General features: G+C 36.6%; 2 protein-coding genes across 2 annotated transcripts; both read right to left on the bottom strand.

The window, feature by feature from the left end:
• Positions 1–48: 48 nt before the first annotated feature.
• On the bottom strand, positions 49–6,734 carry LOC113091605 (claudin-10-like). Its single transcript, XM_026257184.1, has 5 exons — positions 6,331–6,734; positions 5,712–5,873; positions 5,540–5,621; positions 657–764; positions 49–365 (listed from the first exon to the last, which is right to left on the bottom strand). Exons 1-5 carry the CDS (start codon positions 6,560–6,562, stop codon positions 146–148), a joined length of 804 nt encoding a protein of 267 aa, XP_026112969.1. The 5' UTR covers positions 6,563–6,734; the 3' UTR covers positions 49–145.
• A 1,862-nt stretch (positions 6,735–8,596) lies between these two features.
• Positions 8,597–11,637, bottom strand: cldn10e (claudin 10e). The gene is made up of 4 exons (XM_026255700.1): positions 11,222–11,637; positions 10,120–10,441; positions 9,678–9,791; positions 8,597–9,077 (listed from the first exon to the last, which is right to left on the bottom strand). Exons 1-4 carry the CDS (start codon positions 11,451–11,453, stop codon positions 8,732–8,734), a joined length of 1,014 nt encoding a protein of 337 aa, XP_026111485.1. The 5' UTR covers positions 11,454–11,637; the 3' UTR covers positions 8,597–8,731.
• Positions 11,638–22,764: the final 11,127 nt, after the last annotated feature.

A 22,764-nucleotide genomic window follows, 5' to 3' on the forward strand; every position in this document is an offset into this window, starting at 1 on the left:
ATACTTTTACTCAAAGTGTCTTATAAATTAGGACAATCAAAGCAATCAAACCAGCAAAAGAGCAACAATATGTAAGTGCTGTGACAAGCATCCTGGAGACAACAAGCATTGAAATTGTTTCTGAATTAGGTTTTTTAACATTGGGTTACACGGATGTGTCTACAAGTGGCCTGACAGTTCCTGGAAACTGTCTTTCTTCTGTTCCTCTCCTCCCTTTACTCTGTCTATTTTCTCTGTTGACACTGTCTGATTGGTGGGAAGGAGGGATGATGACTCTGGTGGGTCTGGACGAGCCCGGCAGCATGTACGTCCGTCTGGTGCGTGCTGTCATGTAGGTTGGGGGTCTCCTGAGTTTCTGGGTAAACCTGAGGAAATAAAAAAAAATATTGAAAATTTCAGCATTCAGCAAGGATAGACTATATTGATAAATTTCTATGACGTATGATTTTACGAAAGACATTTTCATTTTAAACAAATGCTGATCACAGATTAAACTAGATTAAAAAAATAGATCTACGCCCACCTCTAATATATATATATATATATATATATATATATTCATCAAAGAATACTTTTAAAATGTCACAGTTTCCACAAAAATAGTAACAGTAAGCAGCTGTTCAATATTGATTATAATACAGTCCGATAGGCCAGACCTTCGTGGGAATGACTTTTTCGCAGAGAAATAGCACATGACTGCACTCCCACATATAACCAGACACGAACCTCCCCAGCCGATGAAGAGAGCTGCACCGAGTTCAAACCTGTGGAAAAGTAAAAACAAAAAACATGTGAAAATACATTCTCTTTACCCACTTAATCTTTAAGTAGGCCATTTAGTGTACATTGTCTCATGAAATAGTAAAGTCTCCAAGGCAATATCAAAACTTTTGCCGCCGGAAGATTTTTCTCCCGGGGGTTAATAGTTTGACTTATTGGGTACATTTTATTTGACTAAAATGCTTGTACAGAAATATTTTATATTCTACTAGGGAATAAAACTGCATTAGAAGTCGGTGCAGGAAGGCCACTGGTAAGGAGCCTTATTTGAGCTGTGTTTATGAACATTACCATATTGTGGTTCCCTTTCAAAGGAACTTCGAACTGCATCCACTAGGGGTTGCTAAGGGGAACACCCCGTCGTGACCCACGTCTGAAGCATACATTGAAAAAACACCAACGAGTTGGCTGACGACAGCCTCTGATGTCACTACCAGTACAACTATACACAGGCACCGGGAGACCACGTCATTCACTTCTTCGTCTTCACTGACTGTTCTGTTTGAAGTGTGCATCTGAAAGAACTGGTAAAAGCGATCTTTCTCTGTCTATCATGGCGACTACTAGCAAGCGTTTAGACAATGTGTGCATCCGTGTCTGCGCTATTTGACACCCGATGACACGTTCTTTGCGTCATTTGTTCGGGTGAAGAGCACACACGTGATGTCTTTGAGGAAGCAATCTGCGTGCATTGTGAGTGTTTTTTCTGTGAAAACACTCGCTCTCGTTCATCTCTTTCCGAGGAAAAAAAGGCAGCCATCTGCTTCTGAGCGAAAACGGCTATGAGAGGATGCCCCCTGTAGAAAGAGCTTTCTTTCTTTGGGGGAAACATCCTCTATTAATCTCCTTCCTTGCCATCTAAGTCCCTTCAAGAAATATATCTGGCTTAAATGGCAAGGCATACGCAGCAGCAGATCAGGCTGTGGCTTTATTACACACTATGGTGGTGCTTCAAGCATATCAGAATGATCTGCTAAGAGGACTGGATAGAGGCGAGGGCCTTTTTCCTGATAAGGTAGCCGAGCTGCGCCGCACCACAGGTCTCTCTCCATGCTACCAAGCAGGCCGCCTCCACCATGGGCAGGAATATGGGGGCCATGGTGGTAGTGGAGAGACATTTGTGGATGAACCTTGCAGACATCCGGAAGAAAGAAAAGGCTTTCTTCTCGATGCTCAGGTTTCGCCTTATGAACTTTTCGGTATTTCCGTTGAGACGATGGTCGAGAAGTTCAGGGAAATGAAGGTGCGCTCCGCTGCTTTCAGATCCCTCGTTTCACGAAAGTCCAGGTCTGAGCCCAAACAACACAGGGGTCCTGGCCTGTCTCGATCTGAGGATCAAAGACGGGCACAGAAGGCTGGTGTCGCGACTTGCGGGCAAGGGTGAGAGGAATCTTGGGTCACTAAGAGGTAAGCAGAACCTAAGGGATGTGATCCAGACGAGGTAGCATTTTCGTCTGAAGCGAAACCGAGGTATCTACTCGTTCCCTGTAGGGATTTTAACCTCTGCTTTTATTCTCCCCTTCCTAATTCCCATGTAACCACCTGATTGAGGTTAGGTGGAAACCTCACGCGTAACAGTCTCCTATGCTGGACCTATAATGTTTTTGGCTGGTTCAATTTTCATGGCAACCACCTTACTGATGGTCCGGACTAAAAGGAGGTGTCCCTTGAGTGGGTCATTCCAGTATTAGGCGCCTGAGATCACAGGTTTCTGCGGGAGCCTCCTTGATCATCAGGCCTGGCACAGCACTGCAGGGAATTTCATGGATGTCTGGCCAGGTCACCCTGAGGGGTCTCCTGGCTGCTTAGTTGTTCTGTCACATCTAGAGGGAAGTGGAGGTGGCAGTACAGAAGTCTTCTTGTATATGCTACCTCAAGTGATGCTCCCCTCGCCAGAGGTTTGTCAAATTTGAGCTTGCCTCTCCCGTGTGTTTCAGCACCTCTGTGAAGCTTAGGAACCTTTAGGTACACATGCTAAGCTCTGTGTACTTTCTGAAAACCACATGGTGGTTAGTGTGCACGTGAACACTTTGCACACTTTCTAAAATCCACCATTTGATAAGTGTGCACACAAGACTCTGTGCACTTTCTGAAATCCTGTACAGTTAGGGTCACGCGCTCTGCCTCGTTCGCTTTCTTGAGATGATCAGACCTTGGTTCCTTGGGCTCCATTCAGCCAGTGTGTATTTGTTTATACGCTTCCCTCAACATGAGGGGCTATTTGGGCAATTCTCGTAGTAGTTTAGCAGTGCTCCCCTTTCCCAAGAAGGGTCGCCTATGAGTGGGCTACTCTGAATTCGGAGTTCTCCTCTCATATGAGACTGAGTTCTCTTTTTTTTTTCCCAGAGCACACCAGCATTCATTTCCACAGATTGAGTTGTTGACTCTCAAAAACACTGTTTTGAGATGCACCATTACATCTATGAGCTGCTCTATCAGAGTGCCATGAGAGGCCCTCTTTAAGAACAGTATTTGAAAATCCAGGCTATGGTAAGTGTGCACGCTAGTATTCTGTGTTCTTTCTAAAATCCTATATGGTGAGGGCTTTGTGCGGTTGCTTCGTGCCCTTTCTTGAGTTGGTAAAAGCCCCGTTCATCTTGGGTGCCACTCCAACTATGTATCCTCGGATACCTATCTAAACAGGGTGTTGCTACTAGAGATCTGTTGAGACAACTCTTTCAGCAAGCTTTTGCGAAAGCAAGCGGTAGCCCCTGTGTGATAGGCAAAAATTAGTGTAAAGTGCTAGGTTCTTAGCCGCATCCCTTTAAAGGAATATTTCCTTAATATCTTAATATTTAAGAATACAGTGTACTTTCATCCACATTATTTTCCATTCTATATTTAATTCTACAGTATACATATTTTTTTTATCTATTTTATTCTTATTTTTATTGTTTACTTTTATTTCATTCTTTTTTTAGCTATATTTATGTATATTTTGTATTTTTTTGTGTGTGCATTGTATTCTTTAATAATTGCACTGTCCATGGAGTGGACCTGACACACATTTCACTGCTGCTTATTTATGTTCTATATTATTGTGTATGTGACGAATAAAAATCTTGAATCTTGAACCCTGATTCCAAGCCTTCAGCTCTACCATGGGCCGAGGCCCTAACAATTAAGTTGGGTATGTAGCCTAGGCCTTTGGCCATAAGGGGTACTCTCACAGACAGCCGTCTAAACATCCCAGGGGAAACTTCCACGGAAATGGTACTTAGTTGGTACTTATGCTGTGTTCACACCAAACGTTTGCCGCTTGACCATTTTGAGATCATTCGCTTCATTCGCGCGAGTAATTCGCTTCATTCGCGTGTGAAATTAACTTCACAACAGACGCGAATTCGCGTCATGGGGGGGCTTCTGCCAGCTGAGTTCACGCAGCATTTTCAACCGCCATTTTTATTCGGATAATTTTCAAAATATTACTGTTATTGTGTCATGAAATGTAGTTTTAAAAGTATTTCAGGCGAGAATGTAGTTGTTTGAAACTCAAATATGCGGTTTATTTATAATGACAGCGTCTATTTAAAAAATGTGTTTCGCCGATCTCGGAGATGAGCTCCATGCGATCAGCGGGAGCTCCGTCATCATGTATCCGCCGAGAGTAGCCTTACCTCGGCTAGATCTTCTGACATTTGCCGCTGGCTCTGATGTGTCTTTAGTGGTTCAAGATAAAATATAATTCGTTTGGGGTAAAATGAAACGTTTCTTATCTTTGGCCTATATTCAATTTATCTATTAATATGTTTTATATATATATATATATATATATATATATATATATATATATATATATATATAAATATAAATATATATATATATATATATATATATATATATAGGTCATTTTTATTCCTGTCTCTATAGAAATATGAACTTTTGTGTGGGGTGTTAAGCGCGGCGCGGAAGACGCGAATTCACCTCATTCGCGCGTCTAGTTCGCGCGAATGACGCGAATAGCGAGACCTCCAGACGCGCGTAAACGCGCCTTTGCATTGACTTAACATTGAAATCATTCGCGCCAGACGCTCTATTCGCGTTTGGTGTGAACACAGCATTAGTGTTTGCCATGATCCTGGCCTGAACTCCCCTCAGCATGGCGGCGTGGGTATACTGTTCCCTATAGCGACCCATAGAGGACACAGTTCGAAGTTCCCTTGAAAGGGAATGTCTCAGGTTAATGAATGTAACCATGGTTCCCTGAGTAGGGAACGAGACACTGCGTCCTCTAGCTTCCTGCCGTGCTTCGGACGCAAGCTTCAGACGAAGAAGGGAAAGATGTGTTCTCCCGGTGCCTGTTTATAGTGGCGCCGGTAGTGACATCAGAGGCTGTCGCCGGCCAACTCATTGGTGTTATTTTAAAGTATCCTTCAGACACGGTTCATGACGAGGTGTTCCCCATAGCGACCCCTAGAGAACGCAGTGTCTCGTTTCCTACTTAGGGAACCATGGTTAAATTTAATAAAACTGAAACGTTCTCAATTTGGCCTCTTTTGGTTGGCTATTTGGGCTAGTTTTGATTGAGAGTTTCTTCAGGACAGGTAAGATAAACTTGCTTTCTCATTGTCAGCTGTTCGCTGTCGAGCCCCAGATAAAATAGTAACATACTGTAAGTATAAGAATAATCTTAAGGGGCCTTTAGGTGACACTATTAACACAAAAACTGAATACCTCACTTTTAAGCACTTTCATTTATTATTTTTACTGAAATAGTTATAAATGCATGACTATTTTAAAATATATCATAATTACATACTTCTGTCCCAAGAAATATGGATCCACAAACTCTGAACGCACTTTATCTCCCCACCAGGAGTACACTATCATGCCACAAAATCCTGCCAAACAGACACAGCAACACATCAGTTTATGATAGCTTACTCAATTTATGCATTATGAAAAACATGTTCATGAAGAAAGGTTTGTACCAGATGCCATGTACGTCAACGCTGCTGCAAATGTAACTCTGGCGTTGGCGAGCTCAGAACCTCCAATTTTGGTACATTTCATCCCAATAAGAGCGAGAACAGCCCCCCAGAAGCCAAAGATCACAGAGACGACAGCCAGGGCCCTGGACACATGGAGGAAAACTAACAACCAGAGAGAGAGAGAGAGGGAGAGAGAGAGAGAGAGAGAGAGACATGAAAAGAAAATGGAAGCCCATTTCCACCCAAGAATATATACATTCTAAACATAAACATTTTCTTAATCACTATATTCAAAAAGAAAAGAAAAAAGTGAATTGTAACTTAATCTCACAATTTACAATTCTTTTCTGACTAATTTATATATATATATATATATCTTGTGTCAGAAACCAACTTCCACGATCTTTAATTAAATTAGTTTGATTTGAATAATATTCAATACAAATATTAAAAAGCAAAAATAAAGTTTTACTTAAAATGTGATTTGCCTTACATTAAACATATTTATAGAATAATGTATCTCTTTTTTCTAAGAACTTTGAGCCTTTCATTTAATTTCATTCCATTTCCCCCCACCAAATAACGCCACAGCGTCTCAGTTTGGACAGTGATTCCTTACCAGGCAGGTCCATCATGGAGGGGTAGTATTTACAGTCAGATACTCCTGTGGTGTCTGAGACACAGTCCATCCAGAGGTTAGAATAGTAATTACCGGTGGTCAGAACCACAGAGCTGACCTCTGAGAAGGTCCAGTACTCGGTGGCCAAAGTGGAACAGATCAAAATCCAGCCACTTAAACATGTTAAAAAGCAGCCGATCTCCACGTACATCACCACTGTTCGCTCCTTCATGCTGCCAGATTCATACGACTGATGAACAGAACACAAGTTGAAAGATCTATGGAAAGAGAGTTCCTGAACTGCTGTGAGGTTTCAAGCCTACATGGAATACAATTACATGGTGGTGTGTGTCCTTAGAGGACAGCTTCCTCCTGTCTTTGTATCTGCATCCTCAGTGCTTTCTTCAGCTCACTGCAGCTTCAAACTGGTAAAACGACATGGTTTTACCTCATAAGCAGTTTCACATTGAGTGAGATTTGTCCGATCTCTGAATCTGACAGCCAGGGTCACCAGGTCAAGTCTCTGAAAAGACCCTTTCCCAGGACATCAGTGACCAGCTAAAAGTGCATTCAGTAAGTTATGGATCAAAATAAAACAATATGTGAAAAATATGGGACGTTATCACCTATTTTATCAGCTTTCAGATGGAAATCTTAAGTCTTGACAGTTCGGAAAAAGCTAAAGATTTACAGTTTCATTCATGGCCAGAAACACATACAGAACTAATAGTGCAGGACTTGTGTTTTCTCTGGAAGAACATTGATTGACTATTAGATATAATATTGTCATATGGCGAAGTACGTTCTTATTAAATCTAATATTTATCTGTTATATAAGGTGTAAGTAATACATGATGATTGCAGTAGAGCGGCACGAACAGTGAAACTCATTCTGTTTATGTATAAACAATATTCAGCAACGTTTGAAATACTTGCAGACATGGAGATAAAGCTAGTGAAACTGCATTAATCCAGTGTTCATTTGGTATCATTTATAGTTTTGATATTTTGAAATTGATTTTTTTATTTTATTTCTAAACTTTGAGTTGTAATTCTGTAATGAACTATTTTCATTTTATAATTGTTTGTTCTTTTTAATTATTACTAGTTTGGTTTGATTTATTTTTGTTTCAGTTTACTTCTAGTTAGTAATTTTAGTTCTTATTTCAGTTATAGTTGCCAAGGCAGCTTTTCTATTTTTTTGTTTACTTTTTCATCTAATAAGTGTATTTTTTTTTCAGCTATACTTTAATTAACAAGAATGTTTTAATAGTTTTAGTTTTTGATTTAGTTGACAGTAATAATAATAATGACCATATTACTCAAATTAAAAATGGACAGAGGTTGGCAAGAACTTGGTCACAATAGCTTTAATGATTAGACCCCTACTTGCATTGCAGACTAACATTTTATATATATATATATATATATATATATATATATATATATATAGTCAACATTAGAAGTGGATGAAAAAGTTAATTTTGGTTTTAAGTTTATACTTTGATGAAAGGATTTGATCCACTTTAAATGTTGACTATCATATATATAATAGTTTAACAAAATAATAATTATTATATATATATATATATATATATATATATATATATATATATATATATATATATATATATATATATATATATATATATAGAATACAAAAATGTATAAAAAAAAATCACAACTCTGCTAGGTTTGAAAGGTGTTTAATTGTGTTTTGTTAAATATGTACAAGAAATGATTACTTAATTTAATTTAATATGCTGTTAGGTCCCAAAAAGGTTAGAAAATAAAATAAGTTAGAATAGTTTGTATTAGAAAGTATGATATATATATATATATATATATACATATAAGCAACAACATTTTTAAATAACATTTGAGAAACCACAAAAGTTTAGCTATGATTGATGTAATTATCACATCCATATAGACTCTCAATCCACACAAAAATGTAGTGTTATATTTAAAATGTCTTTAGGATATCTTTAAAAAAGTCACTGTCATCCTGCATTGTTTTATTACATCATTTTCACTGAACATAAAATTAAATCATGAAAAAAAAAATTGATCTGACAAAGCACATTTCTACATTTGTTCTACATTTCACATTTCAGTAATCCATAGGCAGTAAAGCTCTCAATAATTAATATGCAATCTATATTTCTCAAAGAATGAATCCATTAAGAAATTATCTCATAAAAAAAAAAAATTCAGTTCATGTTACAAAAATCCCTGCATATGATCTGGAGAGTCAGAACTATAGTAACACTGTTCAGTTGTCCAGTAAAGGTTTGTTTTGTTATGAGTGACATCTACACTGAACATCTTAGTTTTGTGTAACTGTGATTGGAAGTCTTTTCCAGATCATAACCAGATTCAGTAATCCAAGCTTAGATATTCAGAGGTAGGAGTTCTTGATGAAGTGATGTGTAGTGCCTTTAGATGGGGAGGACGCTTTCTTGTGGTTTAAATGTGATCTGCTGATCCTTGAGGACCGTGAGGAGCTCACTGATCGCTCCACGTCTGATTTGATAGAGCGTCTGGTTCTCGGGGGACGTCTAGTTCTTGAGATATGTGGGCTCTTTGATAGCACATTTGACTGAGCTGTTGTTTCAGACTTCGAGGAGAGCTCAGATACGGCTGATACGCTGGATTTTGTGGAGAGTTCAGAAATAATGGAAACATTCGTGTGAGAGGAACGCAAGGCATTGCTCTCCACGACAGGAACGCTGAGAACTGGTGCACTGAGGAGAAACATTTTATCAAGTATATATTAAATGGTATATTTATGGAATATATATTAAAGACATTTTCCAGGAAACGTCCTAGGTTTTAGAGGAAACACTTTAAAGATACATCTTCCAGATGTTAAAACGCACTTCAAATAGACATATCTGAGATGTATGTGTGCTATCAGTGATTGATTACAGTAGTCCATGCATGGCACTAAATGTGTGCATTCATACATTTGTGTGCAAAATCAATGTACTAAAAGTTTCACAAATAAATCATGATTCAGCAAATTTTATGCATTTTGGCTTTTCATTTACACATCAACTTTTGAAAAGGGGTTCCAAAGTGCAAGATTAAGATTTCATGCATACTTAAAAAATAATGCACAAGTCCTATGGACTTTTATGATACTTCTAAGGTGTTATTGTGTGCTTTTGAATATTGGGCTTGTTGTTGAGTGTGATAGAGCTGTGTTTCTTTAAAACTCTTCTTTTGGGTTCCATGAAAAAAAAAAACGCAGTGCCAGTGAGAAATAGCAAACTGTATTTAGCTAACTCAACTATAAACTGCTGTACCAGGAGGTTCCCACGACTCTGACGTTGCACTTTTACCTGCTGTATGTCTGAGACCAGATCTTCCAGACTGAAACTAGGAAGAAAATCCCTCCAGTGATCTGAAGAGCACATCCTGACCATCCCAGGAACAAGGGAGTTCCCAAGTCAAATCTGAAAATATTGATGCATTTTTCAATGTTAGTCAATAAAGAATTAAATATGAGATATATTACAGATACATTATTGGATTCTTTCTATGGTCTACAAAGATCTAAAATGTACAATACAAGTAGGAAATTTCCATCACCAAAAAAAAAGGTAATTGCTGCTTATGTCACAATGCGGATTATTTTTCTTGCATTTCTGCAGAAAAAAATTATAATTGTGAGTGCTACATTTTTTTTTTTAATCAAAATTCTAAGATTACATATCACTTTTCAGACTTTTTCTACCTTTTTTAATTCCATGAAAAGCCATTATAAATTCTTCATATACTTACTGCAGTCCATCAAATCTGGGGTTGAAAAATTCTGCAGAAACATGCTGAGCATAAAGAGCATAACCAGAGGCAGCCAGCATACCTTTGAGAACAGACACAGTAAAACACACATGCAAGTCTAGTTTACAATGCTTCTGTTGTTTATTAAGAATACATTTACCACTTGTTATGTGAAAGATGCCTCCTGTGAACACGGATCGGTTCTTCTCTTTGTCTTTTCCTCCGATGTAAGTGCATTCCATTCCCACGAGACTCAGGATGAAGGCCAGCACTCCGACAGCCATCCCAGACATGAGCAGAGCCCTCACGATCTGAAGATAACCTGAACAGCCAGGATCCAAAGAATGAATTATATATTTCTGTCTCTCCATAGAAAAAAACATTGTTGTTTCCCCAAAGAATCTTGCACTGAACAATACTTAAAATAACTATTTTATTCTTACTATGAAGAACATTTTATTAATCTAAATCAATTTTTTTTTTTACTATAAATAACCCATTTTGAAATGCACACTTAACCTTCCGGTTCTATTAATCTTATTTATTTTTTCGTCAGAATGGTACAAAACTTATATATATACTGTGTGTAAACCTCAACTTTGGAACACAATTAGTTTAAATGTATGGCTTTGATTTTCATGGAGTATTAATTCAGTAAAACATGTTTTGGAAAATATATATTTAATATAAAATAGTTGTATACTTTTGTCGTTATAATTTAAAGTCTTTTAAAAAAATGTACATTTAAAAAGAGACTAGACATAAGTGTGTGCTACAATGCATTCAAGATTTACAACAGTTTAACTTGTACATTTCACTAGGTCTATGCTCAAACTGTTTTCTTTTAAGAAAAAACATGTTCTTTTAAGAAATTAACTGAAAGGTTCTTTGAGGAACCCAGTATAGTTGTTCTGTGGCATCACTGCTAAATATAAATAAATGAATAATAAAGGTTTCTTTGTGGAACCATAGATGGCAATAAAAAAATGTTTGTTCTGAATCTACATGAGTTTGGGTGTGTAAATTGTTTAACAAATTAATTTATTAAGTCTCTTTTCATTTGAGCAAATAAAACATTCAAAGACTTTAATAATGTCCATACCTTCCACAGACCACAGCACGGGGAAGTCGTAGCAGTTGGATGTGGCAGCAGAGTTGGTGAAGCAGGCCCTCCACAGACTGGACCAGTACCAGCCCACTGTAATGACGGAGCTCCCACCTTGCCCTCCGATAGAGGAGATCTTCCAGCCCTCCATAGCCATGGAGCAGGCGACAAAGATCCAGCCCAGTACCGCTAACAGGAAGCCCCAGATCTGCATTCCACGAATCTTCATCTTTGTTCTGCTTCACACTGTTTTCCCCACTTATCTAAACCACCTACCTCACACTTTATTACTTTGTCTTTCTTTTTTTATCAGAATGTTGTCACTTCTCTGTCTTCTGCAGTATCAACATGTCAGTTCATGATCCATTAAACTGTTTCTTCCTAACAATCTTTTGCCCAACACTGGCCACTAAGCTCCCTTCTGTTTTGTGTTGATGTGAATCTATAACTCTCCATGTTCCCAGGGCCTTGTTTTTAAGTTTCTGGAGGACAGAAAGAAATGCTTACCTCGGTTCTCAGCTCATATTTCATATATATAAACATCCCAGTGAGGACATTCTCCCTATTCATCATTATCTGCATTTATTTTTAACATAAAACAGCACATCACAGGGTTTTGTGGAAAAACACTTTAGCACACTTTTAAAAAGTGTATGTATGGGAAAAAAACTACTTTTAAGTGTGAATCGAATCTAATGTTTGCAGATAATTGCATGTTAACTGCAATTAAATTAATGTTTACATTTATATTAAATCCATTTAAAGTGCTTTTTGTGACATTTAAGTATAAGTAGCTTTTTATATGTTATTTCAGAATTATTTCTATAGTGTTTAAAATATTGTTACTGCTGAAAGTAATGACGGTAAACTAAAATATACTTTAATTTAGTTTCTATTGAAACCTGTATCTTGTATTCAAATATGTCTGTCATAACACATTTGTAATGAAATTGCAATTTAGTGTATTTAAAATGTATTCAATTAAATGTAATATTGAATAACACCACAGTTAACAAAGTAATTTCCATGTGCTTAAGTATGTTAGTCAACAGATAAAAATAAGTATATTACTTCAAAGCTTGTCAAAAATCAATTAAAACAGAACGATACTTAAAGTAAGACTTTACAAAAAAAAAAACATTTTGTACAAAGTGCATTATTACAAAGTATGTTACATGAAACGATATTGTCTGAAAGTACACTTAAGGGTCTTTATGTTGCATCTATTATATGTAAATACAATTTTATAAAAACATAGATTTAAAATTTCAAGTACAATACAAATGCACATTCAGTACAGTACTTGTTTTTCACTAGAGGATGCATAGGTTTAATTATGTATTTATAGCTACTGTTTAGAGCCGTTTTCAAAAGGGCCTTTACTTTTTAAAGAAAATAGCCTCAGGGTTCATACCATTATTAATTACATAAGAGTATGTGCATGTGTGTTGGACTTAAGACTGATATCAGATGTGTGTGTGTGTGTGTGTGTGTGTGTGATAATACACTATGTCCCAGAGCTGGTGTTTGATGTTGCGTTATGTACTTAGGTCAGGTTTAGAAGGTCTTAAGAGAGCTGAGAATATAAAGATCAATGCTTTCTTGATGGTTTTTCCTAATGAAGCCATGGGTATGTTGAATTATGATTCTGGAAGATTCTAAACCACAGCTCTAGACACATTATGTTCAGAGGCAGGGATAATCAGAGCTGTCTATAACAAGACCATGATGCCCTCTGCTGGCCTATTTTGTTTTCAATCACTCCTGATGGAGGTTATGACTGTGTCTGTACAAGTTGTTTATTAGTGGTACTTGCTAAATTTGAAAATGTAACAAATTAGTAAGCCCAAGAACTATGATTTGGTGCAGAAATTGTCCTTCAGTATTTGTGGTACAGTAAATTGAGTAATTGTTGAGCGTGGATTGAGGAGTATCGCCAGGAAAACGGGTGAGAAATCTCATAGGCTTGAATTGATGAAGTGACCCAGCCATAGAGATCAGACTATAACAGAAACATAGTAAACAACCATCCGGTGACGCCCCAGAAACCACACAGTAAATTGCTAACAGCCGCATGGCAAGGCCCTGGTATGGCATCCATCCACAACAGCATTGTTGCAACAAGATGTTCACAAAACTCAAGTAATTTAACATCCTTGTGATTTAGTACTTGTTCATTTCAACTGACATTTTTAAAAAAGAAGTTGATAGGAAACTTCACTTCACTTTACTGCCAAAAAAAAGGTTATTAGTCAGTTATTACTTATTTTGGAAAAAGTACAATGATATTTTCAGATCAGTCAAGTCTTGGATATTAAATAACGATTTTCAATAAAGCTTACTTTTTAAATAATGTATTTTTCTAATCAAAAATTCCATATACACAAGTATAAAAGTGTAAAAAAAAAAAAAACAGCGTTTATCTGAAATAAAATCATTTGTCACATTATGAATGTGTACAATTTTGATCAGTTTAATGTTTTTTTTCTGAATAGAAGTATTAATTTCTTTTAAAAAAAGTAATGTGTATGTATGTATGTGTATATATATATATATATATATATATATATATATATATATATATATACACACACACACACACACACACACACACACAACAACAACAAAATACTTAAACACATTCTTTAAAACAACACTTGTGGTCAGAGAGGCGCAGCTGTTCTCCCTGTCCTCTCCGTCATCAGTTCACCTGACTTCATTCAAAGTCCCAAGTGAGGAAATCTGGTAACTCCATTACATTGTCAGACCTGGAAAGTTTGCTTGAGGTTTCTTAGGCAATATGTGTTTTCCTGACAAAAATGTCTATGCCGCAATATGTTCTTTATAGGCATATCTAATCAAAATATCCTCTGAAAATAATCTCTGGGTTCACCCAGATAGGATATATATTTATAATATATAACATGTACATCTGTGCAGTCTTCTCAATGCATCGATGTCACGGTTCATGAATGCACTGTTTCCTGCTCGTCTCAGGTTACATCATGTTGATTGTTTCATCGGCCTACTTAACTCCCTGTCTTTTGTCTTGTTTGTCAGATCGTTGTTTGAGGTCCTCCGTGCTTCATGTCTGTGTCTCCTCTGCTCAAGCATTCATCCTGTTGTCTTCGTTCATGTTCGTCGTTCGGTGGATTATATCATCATCACTCGGATTCATCACCACCTCTCACCAACGCTTTAAACTCACCAACTCACCGATCTGTGCGGCCATCGAGGTCCCTGCGCCACCCACCATCAACCCAATCTGACTTGGCCTCTTACAATAAACCTGTTTACTTGCAACTTGCTTCCTGTCCTTTATACTCCGTGACAATCAAATGATGAAAGCAGCTTTGTGCTTGTCGGCCTTCGCTTGTGAATACTTTTTATTGAAGCTGAAGTCAAACACAAGTATTTCTGCCAGAGAAGCTTTGGTCTAGAGGGTCTTTCTGAGGAGTCTCTGGGGTTCTGCCCATCTTTGTGATCTTAGTTTGTGTTGATATGAAGGATGTGAAATGATATGAGACAGAGAGTCAGAGAATGATTTCAATCCATTACAGCCAGTGTTGGTATTAAGTAAAGCTATTAAAATAAGGCTAAAATAAGATTGAAATATAAGATGAAAAACTTAAATGCTGCCTGGGCAACCAACTTGAAAAAATAAGTTGAAGTAGTATTAAAAAGGCTAAAACTAACAGTGAAATAAAAACAAATCAAAATTTACGTACGTAGAAATACATTTCAAAGACAAAATCACTTGAGTTACTAAAACCTGAGCTAAAATTAAAAATCCCAAAATTCTAAATATTATCAAAAACGTTTGTTCGCATTGTATAAGTAATACTTGTAATATTTGTACATAATATAGCTTCTTTGTATTCCACAGAAGAAACAAATTTTATTAAAGTTTCATCAAAATTTCATTTTTGGTTGTAACGTTAATTTACTATTCTTGTTGTTGAGCCATTTGACGTTTAAACTCGTTTGTTCTTCTCTAAGTTATTATTTTATAATTTTACCCTTTATAGTTTCTAAATCTTTCTAATAGTAAACTGACTTTTTTTTTTTTTTAATAGGTAAATTGCTTCAGTTTCTTTCCCACGCTCCCGCCAAACGTCTGTTCTTGGAATTGGAACGTTTGGTTTTGCCGGAATGATTCTGTGAAAGCAGCTGATTGTTTAACAGCAGCAGCATATCTACTGTATGACAATTATATATTTACCACAGTAAATTCCTACTTAACTGTAGGTTGCTTTAAATCACAAAAATCAATCAAACAAACAAAAAACCCACAAAACTACATACAGTACTTAAATTAAAATCCTTATTAAACTAAACGTTAAATCAGCTGGATGAGCCAAAAAGATTTGTTGACATGTAGGCTAAATTCATTTGTTAATATTTTAGGTTGCTGGCATGAAAATTGCAAAATATACGTGTAATAATAAAAACTTCCTAATCATCGGGAAGGAGGAGGCGGGAATCGGCAGACAATCAAACTGAAACTTTAATTACAAAAATAAACACAAAACACAGACGACTGATGTGCACAAATAAAAACCAAAACACAAAATAAAGCCCAGGCCTGGTCCTCTCTCGTCCTTCACTGTCGTCGCTCCAGTTATATGTCCTTCCATCTCCTCTGTGAGACTCGAGACTGGTTGTGGGTCGCAGGTGTCGCTCATTTCCCAATCACCCCACCGGCCTCGCTCGTTCCCACATCCCTCGGTCCCGCTCCACTCGTCACAATATGATATAGATTATATACACGGTAATAAAGATTATAGCTCAGGCAACATTAACCACTGAGAATAAAGTGCAGTCCACACAGACAGGTGATCCTGCTTTGGTGGTCTCTGATCCCCATACTTAAATACACTTCAAGCCCACTAGTGTCAGGATAGCTCCAAAAAAATCCCAAACACACAGCTGAGATCATCAGCCCACGACACACCTGGATATAAGCTGCAGGAACAGGAAAGCAAGAGCCATATATAATCAAAAATTACAACAAATTATTTATAATTAACTATAAAAATGTATTATATGATTACTAAAATGAATATATATTTTTTACATTTTGTGATGTAATGTTATGACATTACATTTAAATGATTAGACTTCACAAACTTCACATTTAAGTGAATGTAGCATATTGCACTGAACTTTCTAGTTAGCTTTCAAGGAAGTCACATCACAAATACGCACAGCTTCAGACATGACAATTATGCATTAATATCATCTGTTCAACTACCTGCTTTTGCTCTGAACCCTGAGGGAACAAGTTTCTTGTCCTCTGTTTTCTCTAAAGTGTCCTTCTTTTTGTGGGTAAGCCATTCAGACATAATTAAGCCAATGCATGGTTATTAAAACCTGTTATCATACTTGCCTTGAGTTACATATTCCTGCAGGTTGTGTAATAAGTCAGGGAAACAGAGTTCGAGACAAGCAAAATCATTTTGTATGTCTTTTTAGAGACTTGATTCTTCATTGCATTGAACTGGTGTAAGCATGCATTAAGTTCAATTTTAGCACAATAAACTCTGTTTAAATGGTAAAGTGATCGGTTCGGCTTCAGTTTGTTTGTGTTGTGGAAGCTTCTGCCAAAACAGCATTAGGGCAATCCAACACCATGCAGAACAATTAGACATCTGAATTCTCTGGGGGAAGGACTGACAAACAATCAGCAATTTTTCATAAACACACACACACACATTCAGATCATTTACTCAGAAAATAATTAATTAGTCAACAAATGTGTTTAGAAAGCAATAAAATACCATCCAGTGCAACCATAGAAGGAAAGTCCTTGCAGTTGGAGACTAGTTGAATCTGTAACACATGACTTCCAGAGACTGGACAAAAAGGTTGCTGTGGTGTCTTTCCCATCCACTGATGACACTTTACAGTAGTCAGTTGGGAGTGTAGAGGAGATCAGGATACGGTGAGAAGGAAGGAAACAACCAATGGCCTTTTGTTTTCACATTAACTAGCTACAAAATCATACACACTCACATACATGCACCCACCCAAACATCACTCTGCAAGAATCATTTTGAGTGAGTCGGCAAAGATGCTGGAGGTCAGGGGGTGAGTGCATAAAAGTTGGCTGTTATTGGAAGGGCCTGAAAAGACACCTCTAGCAGATATTGGTGAAAAGTGTTCAGATAAGAGTCTGAGGTGAGAGATCTCATTTTGCATAAAGGATTGAATTGAACCAGTGATATGTTTGGTATCACTGGGTTACTATTATAGTTTATACGTTAATAAGAGCCGGGGGTGAAAACTTTTTGAATTTGAAGTTGTAAAAGTAATTTTATTGTCTTTTGGGAAACAAGCATCTTATGTAGCCTTTGAAGGGCAGTACCTAAAAAAAAAAAAAAAAAAGATATTTGGGCAAAATAAACTTGATTCTGGCTCTTAATGCATGTTTTTTTCCTTCTGGAGCATCAGTGAGCGTTTGAACCTTCTGTAATAGTTGCATATGAGTCCTTCAGTTGTCCTCAGTGTGAAAAGATGGAATCAAAATCAAATCAAAATCATACAGTTATTGTTGAAAACCAAATAATTTGTGGGACTTGAAGGATTTTTCTGAAGAACAGCAGGCAGTTTAACTGTTCAGGACAAACAAGGGACTCATGAACAACTATCACATTACATTTTTGTGGACTATATGTAAACATCTTTTATGTGGCATATCTTATTCAGGCCAGTACTAAATAAAAATAACATGCATTTTGTATGATTCTGTGAACTTTTGACTTCAACTATGTGTGTGTGTGTGTGTGTGTGTGTGTGTTTTTGTGTGTGTGTGTATATATATATATATATATATATATATATACACACACACACACACACACACACACACAAACACATAACCACATAACTATGAATTGTTGCCATCAAGAAGTAAGAATTTGGGTAGACTGTGGCTTCTTTTTTTGACTTACACTACTATCCATGTTTGTGCATTTGTCCTAACGAAATTGCTTTATAAAATAGTTTGCACATAGTGTAAGAGTGGAAGTGAGAGTGCCTCAAGAGCTGGAGAGTGTGAGATTGCATGTAAAAGATCCACACTGTCTAAAATTTCAGACAGGCTTCCTGTGAGCTCACTTCACCTTGAGTTTAAAATAACAGATCTTCGCTTTAGTAAAATGCCACGGGTGTTTTACTGCTGCTAGATAAAAAATACATATTTGCCAAGAATATTTAAAAGCTAAATGTTTTTATATGAGTTTGAGTGCATGTTTGTGTAACCAGGAGGCACTGGTCAGCAGAGGTCAGACGGGCCTTCCTCTGCCATTTCTCAGTCTCAGATCCTGTTAATGGTTTCCCTCCATCCCCCAAGAGGGAGCTACAAAACATAACCTGACCTGACCAAAACATGGGGCTTCTTAAGTCAACAGCTGTGGGCCTCAGCCAAAAACACATTTTAGGTTACATCGATAATTTAATATAATAGCTTACCAGGTCAATATAACAACAATGTCATATTAGGATCATATTGTCTTGAATGTCACGTCACTTTCACTTTATTGAAACCTATAAAAAATGAATAGGCTACAAAAATAAAAAAATAACTACATTATTTACATGTCACACTGTGAATGGCACAAAAATTGGTAACATGTTGTTAGGATGTTTTTGGGGGATTTTTGTATGAATTAGCCAAAATAAAATACAATTTATGTTCAATTTAAACTGCATTACAGCAAAAATTCCAGTCAGAATAATCAAAGCTCGATTTTCATGTTGAGCATTTACAGTAGGCTATTATTTACAATATAATAAATACAATATACAATATACAAAAGTATTCAGAACGTTAAGTAAAGTACTGTGCCCGTAAAGTGACTTTAGAGTAAAGTATATTTGTTTATTTTTTGCTTCATTTTGATCTCTTTACTACGGTGCCCGTAAGGTGACTTGTTTGGTTTTCTTAGTTTTGTCGTCGCCACGAAATAATAACTCGTGGGAATGTGACAATATGTCGTGGCCATGAGTTATTAATTTGTGGGAACGAGTTAATACGAGTTAATTCCCACAAGTTAATATGACGTTCCCACAAATTAATATCTCGTGGCCACGACATATTGTCACATTCCCACGAGTTATTATTTCGTGGTCACGACAAAACAAAGTAAACCAAACAAGTCACCTTACGGACACCGTAGTAAAGAGATCAAAATGAAGCAAAAAATAAACAAATATAAAATATAACCAATAATAAAAGTCTAATAATAATAATAATATGCAAATATTACGGAGAAAAGACGATCAGTTAATGGACTTACAAGACTGTAGGATGTATGAAAAAAAATATTGTAGGCCTATTTTATATTATGCACTTTATGTAATATTTATTCATGATAAACTTCATTTGAATGCTGACTATCGCACATAATAAAGTCTGGTAGCCAGGGCATATGGTTAATATAATAATTTAATAATTAAATATTTTCTATAATAAATAATGTGATAATTCCTTAATTCAAAATAAAATATTAATGAATAAATCTCTGATAATCCTGAGTTGCTATGGTCACACAGGATTATTTTCGCATCAAGCAAAAAAAATGCTGAAGTTGTGGCCATGACATAAGGATGTTGTTCCCTCGACAAAAGGATCTTGTGGCCACGATATAATATGAGGTTCCCACAAGTTATTATGTTGTGGCCACGACAAAACTACCGTGTTTTCCGGACTACAAATCACACTTTTTTTTCATAGTTTGGCTGGTCCTGCGACTTATAGTCAGGTGCGACTTATTTATCAAAATTAATTTGACATGAACCAAGAGAAATGAACTAAGAGAAAAGATTACCGTCTACAGCCGCGAGAGGGCGACTTATACTTAGGTGCGACTTATAGTCTGAAAAATACGGTAAGTGAATCATGTAATCTCCTTGGCACCAAAGATTTGTACAGGAAGGTACTTTTTTTTTCGAAAAATTAAACCTAATCATCAGTGGGGCATAAGCAAATCATACAAAAACATACAAATGAGATGGTACAATTTAATTTGAAATTAGACACAAATGCACCCAAATGAAAAATAGCTTCTTTTTTTTTTTTTTTTGCCATGAGAATGAGTTAGCCCTACAACCATCGGGTTCATCCGCGCAGAAAATAGTGCCAAACTGGAGCACAAAAGACATAAAACTACTTTGCAACAACATTTTTTTTTTCCGCTTTAAAATGTGGCTTGTATTTGTGGTAGTAGCTTACTTTTGAAAAAAGTCAAAAGGCTTTTCAGTGTAAATATATGACAATCATCTATATATTATATAATATAGATCAGTGTTCTACGACAACAAAAACAACTAAATAAAACGCAAAATTGCAAATAACTTCTGTTCCACTAAACCTATTACAGAGACATTCGCTCTTATACTTGTGGGGATGGATGACTCAAAACAGCCTGCAATTGTTTTGCAGGTGAGCTGTTGCTGAGTGATACAAGGTCAGCGAGAACGTCAAACTAAATATCTGCCACCATAGCAACTACATAGATTACCTCCAAGAGATCCCTGTGCTGAGGCAAATTAAACACGTGTATCACCTCCAACGTGCAATTATGTTGTTACAAATTACATTTGTGAAATTAATCTTGCCATATGAAATGGAGAAAGTGGCAGTTTTATGATTGCAGAATAATTCAGATGGGGCAGATTGAAGCATGCTGACTGAGGTATGCAGTTATTCATCCTCAGGAAGCATAAAGGTCACAAACCTCACATCACCATGACGTAAGACTATGACTTCTTAGATAAATATGAAAGACTTTAATGAGTCACACAAAGCTAGTTTATATTTGCATGCCAGATAGAGTACCTCTGCGGTTAACTAAGGTTAAAAGATTTACCTTTTTATGACAGAACACTTGATCAGAATAACTCTATGATGGAAAAAAATTACATGACTGTACATGCTTTTATGCAACGCAGCACATAAATTTGAGTTTTGTAACCTTGAAGTACATCATTTGGGATGATCAGACAGAGGTATGGTTAAAGGAATATTCACCCAAAAATGAACATCTGCAAAACAAAACTTTCACCCTCAGGCCATTAAAGATGTAGATGAGTTTGTTTCTTTATCAGAACAGATTTGTAGAAATTTTGCTTTAAATCATTGTTTGCCAATGGATCCTCTGCAGTGAAAGGGTGCCGTCAGAGTGAGAGTCCCAACAGCTGATAAAAACATCTCAATAAACCACAAAGTAATCAACACAACCCCAGTCCACCTGATAACCCATCGCACAATATAACCCATAACACAATACAAGTCCATAAAACATATATGTTTATACTGTTTTGGCCTGTTTTCACTTGTAAATAGTGTTTGATCTGTGCATAGTTCTCTCCTGATTCACACAAGACAACCTTTTCACTTGAGAAAGGGATCACTATTACAGAGGGCTCACATTTCAGCAAAAGTCTGAAGTTAAAAATGTCTTAATGGGGGATTTGTTTCTCACAAACACAGCTTTTCGCTTTACAAGATGTTGATTGAAGGCTTGGTGTGGATTACTTGTGGATTATTAGGTTTTTTCAGCTTCCCATTCTGACGGCACCCATTCACTGCATAGGTTCCATTGGTGAACAAGTGATTTAAAGCTAAATTTCTCCAAATCTGTTTAAAAATGTATCTACATTACAGATGGCCTAAGTGTGGGTACATTTTCAGCACCTTTACATTTTTGGGTGAACTATGACTTTAACAGTTGTCTTATTTCAGTGCTGTACACAGTAGATGTGTGGAAAATAGAGACTGTTTTTAAATATAAAGTATGGTTCTATTATTTATCTTATCTTACCTATAATAAAACATTTGCCTGTGGGAACAGAAAGGAATCTATAAGCTTTCTGTGTTTCTTTTCAAACCCTGGAATGAACATTTGGTTTCCGACCAACCATAAATTCCCAGATAATTACCAAATTCTATTATATTAACTGAAATGCCACTGATCCATGTTTTATTGCTTTTTTTCTAAATCAGGTTTCCAGCGGAAATATGTAATCCATTACTGGAACTTGGTCTTTGGAGTAAAGTTCACATTTAAGATTTTTAGCGAAGTAATAATGACTCAACAGGCAGGCTTTCTTTGCAATACAGAGCATGACATGGAAGTCAATTATTCCCGATGTGCAGTTGTAACTCCTCCTTGTTGATTACGTTTGCATGATTCTTGGAGGCTACAAAAAAGGGCCTCCCTTCTCACGTGTGTGTGTGTGTGTGTGTGTGTGTGTGTGTGTGTGTGTGGGTCTGTCAACATTACCTTTATCGGTGTAGCGACCGGCCACCTGCTCTGTCTAATTGTGGGTCTCTCATCTTCTGTCCTTTCAGTGCTTTATCTGTTTCGGAAATTCAAGAAAGAGAGACAGAAAGAGGAAGGAAGAAAGAGAGAGAATGATCGTATATTGCCTGTTGCATTCTGTGTTTCTCACAGAGGAATGAGATTAATGTGTGATTGGTTTAAAATTTAATTGTGTCAGGACATTTAAAATTCACTCAAAAATGTTTTTTTTTT

The sequence above is a fragment of the Carassius auratus genome, chromosome 6 (genome assembly GCF_003368295.1).
Source record: "Carassius auratus strain Wakin chromosome 6, ASM336829v1, whole genome shotgun sequence".
NCBI lineage: Eukaryota > Metazoa > Chordata > Actinopteri > Cypriniformes > Cyprinidae > Carassius > Carassius auratus.

Excerpts from the sequence above, each read along its gene's own strand:
- LOC113091605 (XM_026257184.1), bottom strand. The coding sequence starts at position 6,562 with ATGAAGGAGCGAACAGTGGTGATGTACGTGGAGATCGGCTGCTTTTTA. Across the intron at positions 5,874-6,330 it reads CTCCATGATGGACCTGCCTG|TTTTCCTCCATGTGTCCAGG; the intron begins GTAAGGAATCAC and ends TCTGGTTGTTAG. Across the intron at positions 366-656 it reads AAAAAGTCATTCCCACGAAG|GTTTACCCAGAAACTCAGGA; the intron begins GTCTGGCCTATC and ends TTATTTCCTCAG.
- cldn10e (XM_026255700.1), bottom strand. The coding sequence starts at position 11,453 with ATGAAGATTCGTGGAATGCAGATCTGGGGCTTCCTGTTAGCGGTACTG. Across the intron at positions 9,792-10,119 it reads CCCAGATTTGATGGACTGCA|ATTTGACTTGGGAACTCCCT; the intron begins GTAAGTATATGA and ends CAATATTTTCAG. Across the intron at positions 9,078-9,677 it reads TGGTCTCAGACATACAGCAG|TGCACCAGTTCTCAGCGTTC; the intron begins GTAAAAGTGCAA and ends GTTTCTCCTCAG.